The 15361-nt window shown below is 38.2% G+C and overlaps 2 protein-coding genes across 4 annotated transcripts in view; one reads left to right on the top strand and one right to left on the bottom strand.

Moving 5' to 3' along the window:
* The first annotated feature begins 801 nt into the window (after positions 1-801).
* Positions 802-6638, top strand: CUNH5orf58 (chromosome unknown C5orf58 homolog). The gene is made up of 2 exons (XM_047091276.1): positions 802-895; positions 6364-6638. Exons 1-2 carry the CDS (start codon positions 802-804, stop codon positions 6513-6515), a joined length of 246 nt encoding a protein of 81 aa, XP_046947232.1. The 3' UTR covers positions 6516-6638.
* Positions 6639-8039: 1401 nt separating this feature from the next.
* The window catches only part of LCP2 (lymphocyte cytosolic protein 2), a 47023-nt gene continuing 39701 nt past the window's right edge, over positions 8040-15361 (bottom strand). For all 3 annotated transcript variants that reach the window (XM_047091254.1, XM_047091268.1, XM_047091262.1), the window contains 4 exons: positions 13175-13269; positions 12490-12567; positions 10582-10737; positions 8040-8781 (listed from right to left, as the gene is read on the bottom strand). In XM_047091254.1, coding sequence (XP_046947210.1) covers positions 8659-8781; positions 10582-10737; positions 12490-12567; positions 13175-13269 — 452 coding nt within the window. In that variant the 3' untranslated portion in view covers positions 8040-8658. The remainder of the gene's footprint in view (positions 8782-10581; positions 10738-12489; positions 12568-13174; positions 13270-15361) is intronic.

Raw genomic sequence — 15361 nt, 5'->3', positions numbered from 1 at the left:
TGAAGTGAGTGATACAGGATGAATTTCTGGACTCAGGAGAAAGCAGAGGCAAGAAATTGACTTAAAGTTTAGTTTATTTTCATTATCTTGGACAAGCAGCCTGACCCATAATTACTCGCCTTTTACATTGCTGGAGTTGTGTGTGCTAATTGTGGGTTATTATTTCAAGTCTTTTTGAGACATTTCAGTGGCTAAGATTAGTTTTTAGTAAACCTGTTTATGTGTTTGTATCTGATGCAATTGGTTAAAAATATGTACTATACATGCAACATTGTAACCTGTTGATTTACACATTTCAGTTAACCAGGATTTTTTAAAAAAGTGTATTGCCCTATGTCCCAAAATTAAATTAAAAGTGGCCATTTTACCATCTTGTTAGTTTATGAATTATAATTAAATCTTACTTTGAGTTTTACTGTGGACTTTATCCTTCAAAAATAAGTTAGAAAAATACACTGTCTTACGTAAACAAAATTAAAGAAGGTTTTATATGACTACTTAATTCTAAGATAGTTTATAAGTGCTGAGGCCTTCTGAACAGGGGACATCTGCATTTCGGTTGTAAGGGTCCCATCATGTTATCTGGTTGCATTAAAGAAGAAACCTTATCCTATGAATCTTTGGAAAGTATGAACAAGTTGATGCATTACTATGTTAGAATTCTCACCATTATATTTGTTCACAATGCTTTCAGTTCTGAAATAACAGATTTTCCTTTTAGAAATACTTGAAAATTTGAGTGTTTTCAAAGTGCACATAAATGCCTCTGATTTATTCATCTTGCTTCTCTTTTAAAATCAGATGTTTAAGAATAATGTTACTGACCATAAGCTAAACATGGAAGCCATAATTAAAAACATTAACACGATTTCTTTGGAGTTGAAGAAGATGCAAGGTAAGTGTGAAACCACCAAATTAAAATGTTTGCATGCCGTAGTTATAAAACCAACAGTAGAGCCAAATTGTGCTTCTACAGGGATATAACTGAATTTTGCCTACTAATTAGGATTTCTATAATTTTCAGAAATGTTTACATTGTAATATGAACTAGATCTCTAAAGAAAAATTGTGTTTGAGAATTTTCCTGGGAGTTAGCCGACTTGAATTCCCATCCTTGACACTAACAAGCTTATGCTCTTGTCTAACCTCTCTAAATTTACTTCTCTTCCTTCTCTTCAGTAAACTATTGCACGATGGTGTCACATTCTGCAACATTCATTGCCTCCATCCACTAATCTTTTTAAGCCCCTAAGGTTCCTTCCAAATTAAAAATTATGAATCTGTTTGATTCTGTGAGTTGAGGGTACTTCATTTTAAACAGATTCATAGAGTAGGATTAGACCTTACAGTTCATGATGTTTAGTCATTGACCTCACAGACATTCTCTTATTTTACCCCAGACATGTAGAATTTCCATGATTGAGTATTTTTAGGGACAGTCTATCCCTGACCAAATATTTCCTGTGTTGGAGAACCCCCTATCTCACCAGTTCAGCCTCTTCCTGTTTAGACAGTTCTTCCTTATGGACTAGCTGAAATCTGTTCCCCTCTTCCTTCCCCTGGAAGGGGACCTTCCCCTGGTCCTATTTCTAAATGGGAAACTTCAGTAAATATTTAGTTATTCTTCTTATGATAGCTCTTGGATATTTGAAGATAGCTTCTCTGTAACTGACAGTTACAAGGAATTCAGCTACAAACAACAAAACACCACTTTAATGTGGCTTATACAGTAAGGAAATAAAAGGATCCAAGGTAGGGTAGCCCCAGAATTAATTCCGAATTTTAAAAGCTGCTAAGATAGAAAATGATTTTGTAGATGAGCGTGTCTCATTCTGATAATAGATATTTACCAATGCATTCACTTATGATTGCTTTTTGTTTAAAAGAAAAAAAACACATAACAAAATAAGTGCCTTATACTATGGAAAACAATAAAATACTCCGTGATCATAAAAAACAAAAAAACAAAAAAAGAATTTTAAAGGCTGCTGCCTGTATCAGGTTCTTTCCCTTTTCCTGCTCTGTTATGTTCACTCTGTGTATCACTTCTAGTCATTACCTCCAGGTGTGGCCATCCACAGACACTGTATCTGCCCATGTCTCTATAAAAGCCTTTTCCCAGATCCCTTCAGCATGTTTTCCCTTTCCTTTCATGGCTGGATTGTGTCAAATGCATGTGCTTGCACCGGCCACTGTCAAGGGGAATGGGACTGCCAAGACCAGTTTGGACCCGTCAGGACTTACTGTTGGAGGTGGGGTGAGGATCACCTAAATGGAATCAAGTTGTGCCACCGAGAAGAAGGAAATGGTTGTTAGTCAGGCACCAAATAGTGAGTGCCTATTATGTTTTCTTCTGCGTGTTCTTCCTAGGGCAGCATTTCCCAGACTTCGATCTGTGAACCCTCCTGTCTCAAGACATATTAATACGTGTTGTGCAGTAAGAACAGAGTCCATGTTCTTAGGGTCAGATACATTTGAGAAGTGCTTTATGCTGTATATTTCTTTCCAAAATTCATAGTACAAAGGCTCTGAGGCATCTGATCTAAAGAAATCTGGTTGTCTTTGCTTCATTCATCGTCTCTCGAAACCAATCTCAATGATACAGCAAGAATTTTCTTTCTAAAATGTGACTCATTAGCTCACTCTTGCCCCACAATAAAGTCCAGACCTTCTAGAATGGACTATAAGACCTCTTGAGATCAGGCCCCTGCCTACCTCTCCAGTATCTTATTCTTTTATCCCAGCACACTGTGCTACGGCCATACTGAACTGTTTGCACATCTACACAGTTCCTCTTTTTTCGTGTCTGTATCTTAACAGATGCATCTTCTGAAATGCCCACTGCTCTGCCCCCACCTCCACCCCACCAGGTTAACTGCTACTTATTAGTCAAGGTTACTTACATTGGAAAAACTTTTTTAAGCAGGCATGTTATCTCTTACCTTTTCATATTACCTGTCACACTGTGTTATAATTGCATGTTTACTTACTTTTCCTGTCCCTGCTCAACAGTAAGCTCCTTAAGGGTATTCCTGGCAATTAACACAGTGCCTTGATATAATAAGTTCTTGGAAATGTTTATTAAATGAATAATTGTTTTCTGGATGCTTGCCCTCATTTAAAACAGAGAAGCTTTAGGGGCACCTAAGTGGCTCAGTGGGTTGAGCATCCGACTTGGGCTCAGGTCATGATCTCACAGCTCGTGAGTTTGATCCCCACGTCAGGCTCTGTGCTGACAGCTCGGAGCCTGGAGCCTGTTTCAGACTCTCTGTCTCCCTTTCTCTCTGCCCCTCCCCCACTAGTGCCATGTCTCTCTCTGTCCCTCAAAAATAAATAAACATTAAAAAAATGTTTTAAACAGAGAATCTTTAGATTTCTCTACAACTTGATTATCTAACTGTTCTACTTTGGGGATTATTCTTTTGTGAAGTAAAATAGAACTAGTAAATATGATGGTTGTGTTCCTGAGAAGCTGTGGGGTAGGTCAGGCAGTTAGGATATGGGGACTTGCAGAGCTAGAGTACTTTTGGGCGGACTTCTGGTAAACATGGAAGATTAAATGAATAACATTCCTTTCAGCCACACTTCCTTCTCTAAATAATAATGTCAGTAGCTGACACATAACATTTATTATAATCCAGATACTTTTCCAAGAGCCCTGTATAAACAGATTCAATTGTCATTACAACCTTGTGAGGTAGGAAATTCTACCATTGGCATTTATGGCTACAGAAACAGGTAGAGAAGTTAACTAACTTTCCCAAGGTCACACAACTAGTCACTAGTAAACTTGAGATTTAAATTTAAAGTGATTTTAAAGAGACAAAAATCAGCAAGGAAAAGAGCTCTCAAAAAAAGTTAATAGTGAAATAGAAAGCAAGTTGAGGTAAACAGAAAAGTCTGAACCCAAATGTCCAAAAATTTGAACTGTGAGCTGGCTGGGTGAAGCCAATGAACGACCCCAAAGACTCAATACATGGTGGCAAGTAGGGGTAGAGGTGGAGCTAAGGACAGGAAGGCTGGTTAAATGTTTAAGAAGTTGTAGACCTCTAAGTTCTCTTCCCTTCTCTGCATAACTAGGCAACTGTTCCTTTTCTAGGACAAAAAACTTGGGCTTATTCCCTAAGAGGCTCTCTGGCCTGGAGCCACTAGCCACAAGTTGAAGGAAAGAGTATTATACTGAAAACAAGGGTATTAGGACAAAGTTTACATATTGAATTATAAGACCCTCTAGCTTTCTTTTCCCACTTGGCTACAAAACCTTGGCAGCCAGATTTATGCCCTCAAGCAGATTTTTCTTTCAGGAATCAGAGAGAAACAAACAAACAAACAAACAAAAAACAACTAAAGGTACTGATAGCAGAAGTTCCCCCCAACAAAATACCCAGCCAGCTCACCTCCCAGTATAGCCTACCATAGGCACAGAGTTTCCAGTAGTCTTTAGTGCCATAGTCTTAAATATGAGCAGATAGCTCTGATGGAATAGATACTTAATGGAAGCATCTAATATGAAAAGCAGAGACAAAGTCAATACATAGATTCAGTCAATGAGGAAGACACAGAAATCATGAAATGAGATGAAAACTCCCAAGAAACTGTCAATAGCTAAAGGGAAGTAAGAAAAGATGCTATGTCCATGGAACAGGAACATGATCCTAGGCAAAATAGTTTAGAGAAGGGAATTCTTGGAAATTAAAAGTGCGACAGTAGAAATAAATTCTGTAGAAGGGCTTAAAGATAAAATGAAAACAATCCTCTAGAGTGTAGAGCAAAACAATTATAGATGGAAAGTTATAGGGAGAAAAAATGATAAGATCAGTCAAGGAAGTTCAACATTCAGTAGATAGCAGTGTTAGAAAGGAGGAACACAGACAGTGCATGGGGAGGAATTCATTAAAGAAATAATCTGAGAAAAATGTAAAAAGCTGAAGGAGAGGAGTTTCTATAATGAAAGAGCCCAACACAGTGGTTGAAAGTAGACCCCCAAGGTACAATACTATGAAATTTTGTTCTGGAAAAACAGATCCTTGAAGTTTCTAAAGAGAAACAATGATTAAGAACTAAAATCATGAAAATTCTCACAGCAACACTGGAAGCTAGAAGAAAATGTGGCAAGGCCTTTGAAAATCTGAAGAAACATGATTTCCAATCTAGATTTCTATAGTCACTATTAAGCATTGGTGTAGAGAAAGAAATTTTCACACATAAGTTTTCCGCCTTCAGGAAGTTACTGAGGTCTTATTCCATCCAACAAGGTAGCAGACCAAAAAGAGAAAGAAACGAAATTCTGGAAAAAGGATACTCCACACATGGGAGGGGTGAAAAGAATCTCTGGGATAGTGGTGAACGGAGTTGAGCAGTCCAAGAGAACAGTCAGTCCAGACCAGAGTAGATCAGAAGGCTCTAGGAGAAGATAGACTTTTCAACAGTTGGACAGCTAAGGCATCTGACTATACCAAAAGGAGATCTGCACAAATATATTTGGAATATATTTATGATAATTAAGTAGTGAAAAAAAATTAACCGTGATTGGGTGGTACCATGCAAGAAGGGAAATGTACTGCAAAGTTCAGCCGTGAAGCATATTTATATAATCAAAAATTTTTAACCTTTAAATATTGAGCTAGCAAAAATTGTATTCTTAAGTACTCTCTAGGGGAGTGGGGGTGAGTGAAAAGAGCTGTATCTTAATCTTCTGTAGTCAGAAGCAGGTAGATAATAGCTACAATTGAAAAAATAAAATATACCTGTCATTTAAAGATACGGAGGCAAATACCAACCTGCCCTCAAACAAAGCCAGAAGACACTAAATACAGACACACACAACAACAAAGCAAGAAAAGCAATATAAGCGAGAAGAAAAGTTAAAAGTGGTTGCCTCTTGGAGATACAAACTATTTTTTGTAACATGCCTTATAGATCTATTTGATTCTGTATACATATATAGCATAAAAATAGTAAGTTTAAAAAAAGCATAAATCAAATGTGTATAACTCAAGTTGCAGTTTAGTAAGATAGTGTACAAGTTGAACTAAAGAGCCTGCTAGCTAATTTTTATGTCATGCTTATTTTATAGTACATAAATTTGACTTTGTCATAATGGGGCATAGTTAATTGTGGTCCGATCAATAATCACTTAGGAGAAAACTTAAGAATGAGAAATAGCTACTAAAAGTAATAATAGGGGTCCCTGGCGGGCTCAGTCGGTAGACCATGCAACTCTTGATCTTGGGGTTGTGGTTCTGAGCCCCATGTTAGGTGTAGACATTGCTTAAAAATAAAATCTTTAAAAAGAAAGTCATAATAGTTGTCTCTGATGTATGTGCTCCAAGATAGTATCTTCTATTATTTTGTTTTACACAGAGCTCTCCCAGTTGCTGCTTTGTGACCTTACTTTACATTTTAATCATCCTCTGAAGACAGATGACTTAGAGGAAACAGAAGGAAAACCGCCCCTCTTTGATGAATCTAAAATATCAGATGTGTCCTTTGCTTCTAACAGCTTTTCCGTCTGATTTCTTTTTGTTTGTTGTGAATTTATAACTATTTATTGTGGAATTAACACATATCGGGGAGAATTAAGTTTACTAATATATTTAATATGATAAAAACAAAATAAAAATATGAATTGTAAATAATCATTTAATATTCTTGAAGGCTGTTTTATTGTTTTAATGTTTCAAGGAATGGCTATTTCACTAGTGACAAGAATATAACATAGGAAATTGGCCATGGGGCATTTCTTATCCTTTATTTTATGCTTGAATTTGGCTCATTTTGAAAGAGAGTTAACCAAATTGTAAGCAGATGGAAACAGAGTTTGTATTAATCAGATCTCTCCTGGTAACAAATGCCAAAAACAGCTCAGGCTAACTGAAGCATTTATTGGGTCATGTGGTTTGGAAGTCCACATGGTTGAAATAGATTTCAGGGACTCTACTAATTTCCCGCGTGTCTGTAGCTTGGTTCTAGTTCTATGCATTGACCTCATCCTCTTCTGTTATAGGCTGGTCTACATATGGCAGGGAGAAGAGGGTAGAGGCATGGCAGGCGACATGATTCACTACCAAATCGTTGCTTTGGAGTCTACTACCTCCTTCATTGTAGAGATTTTCAAGCATAAAGGATAGCGTACCGTAAAGCATGACGCAAGGTCAGCTCCCAGTGTCTGCTATTCTCACCACCCAGCTCCTTGTTTAACATAGAATAGACACTAAATAAATGCTTGTTGAAATCCTCTTGAGTAAACTTGTATATGAATGCAGATTTTTCAGCTTTAGAACTCCCAAGCTGCAGATCCTAAACTGAGAACTCCCAGTTTGTAAGGATGAAACTTGATGAAGAAACATTATCATCATCATACTTGTTATCTTAGCAAACCATCAGTTTTACCCACGTGACTTCCAAGCCCCCTTATGTTCTATTAATTAGCTTATGAAAATGAACATGCAGGATACCTTTTGCCACTCGAAAACTCGTAGATGAAGCCAAGAAGGCAAGAATTTTTGTTGTTAATAAAAGTTGTGGAATAATAATCAAGGCCCCAAAGGGGAAAACATGAAGAACAACCGAGTGCCTGGTTTTTGTTGTGCTAAACACCTGCTACTGTGTGTTAAGTGAGATATGTAAGCTGAAGCCAAGAGCTGAATTGCTTCAAAGGATTTATAAAGCCTTTTTAGGAAGGATGATGGGAAGGGCTTTAAGGTAGAGTTGTCAGGGGATAAAAGAGATAGAAGAAAGGCCTCTAATAGGAAAGTCTGATCACATTTTTCTGTGTATATGCATTGCTCTTTCATCTTTGCAGTAAGACTTTGGTAAAACCCGCATCACTTGAAAATGCTTTTGGAGTTGTGGGAGGTGCAGGGGTGGTGGGGTGTGAGTGTCGGTATATGATGAACTTACATCAGATCTATTTGACACCCAAGCCTCATCTCTAAATGTAAAATGATTTCTTCTGGTATTTGTAGCTTAAGTTTTCTTTAAAACTAAAATGCAAGAGCAGGGCCTAAACAGAGTTAATAGTTTTAGGGACACAGAAGTAAAGCAAAAGGTAAATTCATTTTAATCCTAGGAAGTTATCCCATCATGCATTTACCTTTTCATAAAAAAGTACACAAAAATCCCCCCAGCAAAAGACATCAAATAAGAAAGAATGAAATGAAGTAGTTTGAAGCCTCTTAAATTATTGCTGCCGAGAAAGTGAATTTTAGAAATTTTCAAATTATATATATAAAACCCATGATTGCCTCCGACTAACAAAGGTTTGGCTATAAAAAAAATCAGTTTATGTGATACCAAAAACTATTTGTTGCAGTGTCTTTAAACTTGCTCCAAATTATTTCTGTCACCGTGTAAACTACTGTACTTCGAAACGGGTATTCCAAAATACACATTTTTTAAATGAGTTATTACAGGCCCCTACTAGACTTCAAGTGTGAACATCATGCACTTCACAAACATTGAAGAAGAATAAATAAATTAGGAGATATTTGACAGTCTTCATTTCAAACACTTTTTTATGCGAAAGGTCAAAACGCTGTGTTCACGTTGAGGGGTTCGATCCAGTCCTAAGTGTTGGTCCCTTCAGCAAGGTTGACTGTTCTTCCCCTGATGGCAGCATAGCCAGGAGGAAGCTTCCTCGTTGGCTTGGCTAACTTGCTAGGGATAACCCGCAGAATGCGTTAACGTGCACTGGTATCTGGAGCCTCGGTTTTTCCCGTCAATGAGCAGAAGTGGCATTTTCCTGAAGTAGTCGATGATATCTGACACAGACAAAAAGTCCTAAAAATTCAAAATAAGGAGATAAGTCAACGTTGGAATGAGTAGAGAAGCCAAGCATTTGTTTTTTTTTGTTTGTTTTGTTTTTTGTTTTTTTTTTTTTAATTTTTTTTTTTCAACGTTTATTTATTTTTGGGACAGAGAGAGACAGAGCATGAACGGGGGAGGGGTAGAGAGAGAGAGGGAGACACAGAATCGGAAACAGGCTCCAGGCTCTGAGCCATCAGCCCAGAGCCCCACGCGGGGCTCGAACTCACGGACCGCGAGATCGTGACCTGGCTGAAGTCGGACGCTTAACCGACTGCGCCAAACAGGCGCCCCAAGAAGCCAAGCATTTGAATTTCACTCTCAGTTTGTTTGTTTTTTTTATCTGCATAAGATCCTACCTCTTCAGTTATGAGGATGGCGAGGAAAACTATGTAGAATTTGGCAAATATTTTCATGATTTCTCTACAGAACTTTGAAAAAATAATTTTTCAACATCCAACAAATTATGGATAAAAGACAATGTAAATATTTGTGTGTATGTATATATATATTTTAACTTCATGGGGGTCATAAATATATAGGAGGTCTAACTGTGATACCTTTGCCTTAGAATTGCTCTGTTTGTGTTTTTGATTTTGGTTTCTGTATCCCTACTTCACTCTTAATCACTAATAGTGGGAGGAGCTATAAGGAATCAGGAGGGCAGACAGTGTCCCCGTGTCTGGAGGTGATAACCTGTAGCATTGCACAACGGTTCCTGCATGATCTCTCTGCTGTGCCTTCACTGTCATCTCTACACTCCCCAGGACTCTGCAGCCAAGTCTGCACACCCATTGCCTTTATCACGTTATCCCTGATGGCCAGGCTGGAATACAGCCCATCGAGCCTCCTAGACATGGGTCAGAATCACATCGGGTCCCCAGACAGGATTATGCGCTTCCTCCAAGACCACTCTGCTGGATGCCGCCTTCCAGGGCTGCGGCCTGTGATGAGCACTTCTGTTTTTCCACACCAGACTGACAAATTCTGGAGGGCAGACATCTATCTCTCTGCTTCTACAGCAACGATGCAGCTCTAGCCACACTGAACTAGTGATTGAAACATTTGACCAGAATCACATGTTTTTTTCCACTCATTTACATGATCGTAACTTTGGAGTAGAGTCTAAGGGCTAGCTGTTTTTCATCCTGGAAATGTTTGATTCGACTGATCCTCCTCTTGGACCTTTGAACTTAAAGAACATGTTTGGGGCTTAAGTTTAGCTGTTAGCTTCCTTGCAGAAGCAGTTTTTTTGATTACCATCCAAAAACTAATTAGCATAAACATTGACCAAACAGAGGAAAATTTCTTTCAAGTGAGAAATGACCCAAGTATTGAATTAATCACCACAACAAGAATTCCATTTTTTACTCTTTTCCAGATGTCAATTTTAAAATACAGCCTTGTAAATACGCTGCAATCTTACATTAAAATTATGTTACAGAGGTGAATGAAAGAGGGGGCTTATCTCTGATACCATCTAATTATATATTTTTTTAATTTAAATGTTAATTTTTTTAATTTTAAAACTTACACATGTGATTTTAGACTAGTTGGAGTAGAAGATATAAGAAAGACTCCATGGTAGAGGTAGCTATTGTTACTTTGTTTTATTTCCTTCCAGTAAAGGAAGGGCTTCACCAATGTGATTTAACTCTGTAAAGTTGCCGGAGAGTAGGAACCCCCAAAGAATGTTACAGCAAGTTTCCATAGAGGTAGGTATGCAGAATAGCATAAACAAGGATTTGGGTACATTTTACAACTGAAATTCCTTACCTCTTTACCTCGGAGTCCAGTTCCCAACAAGTAAACTTGGCTTTCCTCTTGGTAACGGATCTGGATGTTGTAAACTTTATCTTTGTACAACACCATGAGGACATACGGATTGGTTATTGTTTTTTTAGAGCTGTCTCTGACGAGAAAAGTGCCATCCTAAAAGAATAAATTCTTATTATTACATGAGCAATAAATGGCAATACTTCTGTTGCCTGTAAGAGCAGTAGACAAGCCTCGAGAGATCTGGAAACTTACCAGTTGCCAAGACAGTGAACATTTAGTGCCCTGAACCGTTACAGCCCCATGTGTCACAGATTTCTTGGTTGTCAAGAGGCAGCAAAGATTGTATCAGAGAAATTTCCAAATTCCAAAGAGACTTTTTGAAGTCTCCTGATAAAAAAGAAGTCGCTTTTTTTTTTTTCAGTTATAAAACAAATTATAGGTGGTTGAGTGGACAAAGGGCCAGACAAAATAAGGACTTTATTGGTTAACTAAAGATTTATCTTCCTACTCCTGGGAACTAATTCTCTAACCCTTACTTTCCACAGCCAAAGTCAGAAAACACCCAAATGCCTATGACATTCATCCATTTTAAAACCTCGTGATCTCCACATAAAATGTTCACCATTAAATATCTGAACATAAACAAATGTGAACTGTCTTGCGTTCTTATCACCTTTTTTTCCTATTTACTGAAATAGTGTGATTTGTCCTGTACTTTAAAATGTCATTCCAGGGGCGCCTGGGTGGCGCAGTCGGTTAAGCGTCGGACTTCAGCCAGGTCACGATCTCACGGTCCGTGAGTTCGAGCCCCGCATCAGGCTCTGGGCTGATGGCTCAGAGCCTGGAGCCTGCTTCCGATTCTGTGTCTCCCTCTCTCTCTGCCCCTCCCCCATTCATGCTCTGTCTCTGTCTGTCCCAAAAATAAATAAAAACGTTGAAAAAAAAATTTAAAAAAAAAATAAAATAAAATGTCATTCCATAAATTATTGTACATAATACTAGTACTGTAAAGATCTAATATTAAAATAGGATTAATTAGTAAGGCAGTGTTTAAACCATTCCCTGCTTTGTATACTGAATCATGATGGCTTTAAAGAGCCTTCAATCTGCAATAATGGCTTTCCTTTGTTCTTCTTATTCCAGTTGAGTAAATTCCATTCAGAATATCTTCTGTTCAACAAATACACCTGTGGACCAGTGATTCACAGCCTAGAATTTAGAATTTAGAGTTTTGGAGACCCAGAACCCACACAAAATGCCTGACTAAATAAATCAGAATCTCTCCAGGTGAAATCCAGGAATCAGAATGTTTGAAGTTTCTCAGGTGACTTAAATGTGCAGCGAAGATTGAGAACTATTCCTACAGACTCAAGATGTGAGAGATGAAGGATCTTTGCTCTTCTTTCTCTGATAAATAGATTTAAGGTTAAGATTCAGTGCCAGATCACAGGAAATCTGGTTAAGAACAGCTAGAAATTTCTAGGGGAAAGGGCAAAAACTTGCTGCCGCCTGTCTCCATAATGGATCCCTTCACATCAATGTGGATGGCAGTTGTATATTAAAAATGAAGATGCTAACGGTAAGATGTTAGAAGTTTGGGGGAAAGGACCTCCTTTTGATAAGGTATGCTTCCTGTGACAAGACAGATGCTTTTTGTTAATAGAAGCTCCTTGGATTCTGCCAGCCAAATGACTGCCTTAATTTAGATTTTTCCCAGATCCTGGGAATCATTGCTATGGATGCTGGTGGGTGTAAATCTGCTACTAATGGGTCCCTTTGGTATAACAGCATGAATATCACCTAGCAGAATTCCTAGCCCATAATTGGTGCTCAATAAAAGACAGCTCCTTTTTTCTCCTCCCATTAATATTTATAACTACTTAAAAATAAACTTTGGCACAGTACCTGGTTTATCTTTCTAAGAGCAGCTTCCGCCTCTGGTCGGGTAATATAAGAAACGTACCACTCTTCATTTAATGAGTTCTGAAAATGTAAATTTTTAAAAACTGAATAAATTTTGCAGTTATATGTGTAAGCGAAAAGAAAAGCCTCCAAGTAATCATTTTCATAAATCACCACCTCAATTCCATGAGGTTTGAAACATTTGCTTTCTTAATTTGAATATAGAATCACTTAGGTGGGGCTAAATAGAAGATATTTTGCATGAACTGCTTTTTATCATGGTTGTAAAGGTAGTTGTGAATAAGCATTCCATATATAATGGAACCTTTAATCAGGAAAGATAGAGATGTATAATTTCTTCAGTTTACTATAGTATATTTAATAAAAAATTGGGGTTAATGAGCAGTTAAGTGACTTACTCAAGGTCATAAACTAGAAGACAAATGAAGAATAGGATTATTTTTCTCATTAAATACAAAGCACACATTTGCTATTGGAAGAGCCTGGAAAAATACCAAGGAAAAAGAACATATTTTTCATTTGGATCCTCCCCTTTAATTTTTTTTTTCACTAAAAAAAAATTAAAGGTAATTTAAATAATAATAAAAATACAAAGGAGTATACAATGGGAGCTTTGGTTATTTGCTGGGGAAAAAATAAAATAACACGAAAACATGTGCTTTATTACCTCTTCTTCCCCAGGAGACCGTGGTCGAGGTTTGTTTGGAACTGGTAAGGAAAAGTTTCTGCTTTCAGTTCTGGGAGGTGGTCTATTGCCAAGGCCTTCAAAAGTATAACATTTTGAAAGTTAATTTGCTGTAAGCTATTTTTCATTTTCTGTCATCACACATTTCCCCCCTAAAATGCCCTTGCAATTGTTCCCAGCACTTTAGAAACACTTTAAAAAGCCATAGCTTCAAAAATAATTTTCACCTGTTCAAAACCACAAGGGCAGGGGGCCTGGGTGGCTCAGTCGGTTAAGCGTCCCACTTCAGCTCAGGTCATGATCTCACAGTTCGTGAGTTCCAGCCCCACACTGGGCTCTGTGCTGACAGCTCAGAGCCTGGAGCCTGCTTCGGATTCTGTGTCTCCCTCTCTCTCAGCCCTTTCCCCCGCTCGCACTCTCTCAAAAATAATAAATAAACCTTAAAAACACACACACACAAGGGCTGTTGGCTGTGCAGGCATTGTTCTGTGGACATACCAGTGAAACTTTGAGAATAGTTCCACAAATGTGAGTGATTTCTTACACGGGAATGTTACATAATATAAAATAACTAGTCCAGTAATGAAAAAGTCACCGTAGTTTAAATATAATCATCACATTTTTCAGATTTTACAGACTCCAGCAATCCAGAAGGGGTTCCCAACCACTGATAGGATGATAATGCAGTAATAAAGATGATTATGTTCTCATTGTTTACACAAAAAGAAATGTAAATTACCTAAGACAAAGTGAAATTACCTTGAAAATACTGTCAGTTTCTAGAACCAGTTTGCTACCTACTGTTCTTTACTGAATTTTCTCAAGAGGTAGAAGTGTTCAGCTCTCACAGAAGCCCTTACCAACTACCTGATCAATGAGGAAGCCTTTGTTAGGCACCTGTAAACTTCCCTAACATGGTATTTTCTCGTTTACGGTTCCCCGAAACTTTCTGAGGGTGTTTCCTAAACTCAGGAAAGGTTTGATTGTGTTGATTTGTAATTGCCAAGGCTGTTTTCTATATGCCAGGATGGCTGTTAAGAACTGAAAAATTGTGTGAGCCGAATGTTCTCTGAATTATTCATGTGTCATTCATTCATTTATTCAACAAATATTTTTTCAACACTATGCTGCCCAGGCCTTGAGTAAGGCACTCATGGACCCTTCCTTTTATCTTCACAGCAACACCGCAAGACGGGTATTCCCTTCTTTTTGAGTATGAGGAAACAGAGAGTCTGAATGAATCGTGTGCTCCTAGCGGCAGAGTCAGGACTTCAACCCGTGATTCCCAAACATTACTGGGCATAAGAATCCCAGGGAGAATTTGAACCACCCAGTCTGCATTTGACAAGCACTCCAAGTGGTTCTGCAGTGGGGTTGTTCTGCCATCTACAATATGCCTGCCCGGGTTGCTGAGTGAGGAGAATTACATGGGAAGGGCTGAAGTGCCCTGAGCCATACTGGTGTAATTGTTTACCCTGGCGTTCATTGCCTCCTTCTAAATAAGCAGATCAGATGGCCCTGAACTGTTGATCTTCCTTCTTAAGCCTCCCACGGCCTAAACAGATTTTCCCTATCCCCACCTTCGCAGTCCAACATGGCAGGGGCTTTTATATTGTGTATTGAATGAATGCAATAGTTAACAAATATAACCAAAGCCTATCCTGCATGGAATTATTCTCTTTCTACTTCTGCATTTGCAGGTCAGCACCATAAAGTCATATTTGCAGCAGAAAATATACTACTTTTTATTGCATCCACACACTGCCCTTACTATTGAGATCTTCAAGGGAGCTGGAGTGGGTTTTTGGGTAATACACAGACCATTCTTTATCTTTCTAACACTGGAGCAACCAATGGAGAAGACTGAGGACCAGGTGTCCTACCAGTCTTAGGGGAAAAAGGATCAATTTTGATTAAGGTAAGCATTCCTCTCCAGATCATATTACTATATTATTTTATCAAGAATCCCCAACACCAACCCTAAAACTGGGTGTCTGTGGAACTTACTTTGAGAGACACGGCTATAAGTGAAGTGTCTGAAGCTTAGATGCCTGCAGAAGCCAGGCAAGTAACACAATGTGGGTTCACAAAACGCAGTGAGTTGTGGACACTATGGAAAACTGAGAGATGTGAGGGCAATGGCAGAAACCACATAGTAGTCACTATACC

The sequence above is a fragment of the Lynx rufus genome, unplaced genomic scaffold (assembly GCF_022079265.1).
Source record: "Lynx rufus isolate CCGP_SWC_20201006 ecotype Redwood Valley unplaced genomic scaffold, mLynRuf1.p SCAF_1, whole genome shotgun sequence".
Taxonomy (NCBI): domain Eukaryota; kingdom Metazoa; phylum Chordata; class Mammalia; order Carnivora; family Felidae; genus Lynx; species Lynx rufus.
This window is presented reverse-complemented; position numbering and strand designations above follow the sequence as displayed.

Excerpts from the sequence above, each read along its gene's own strand:
- CUNH5orf58 (XM_047091276.1), top strand. The coding sequence starts at position 802 with ATGTTTAAGAATAATGTTACTGACCATAAGCTAAACATGGAAGCCATA. Across the intron at positions 896-6,363 it reads GGAGTTGAAGAAGATGCAAG|AGCTCTCCCAGTTGCTGCTT; the intron begins GTAAGTGTGAAA and ends TGTTTTACACAG.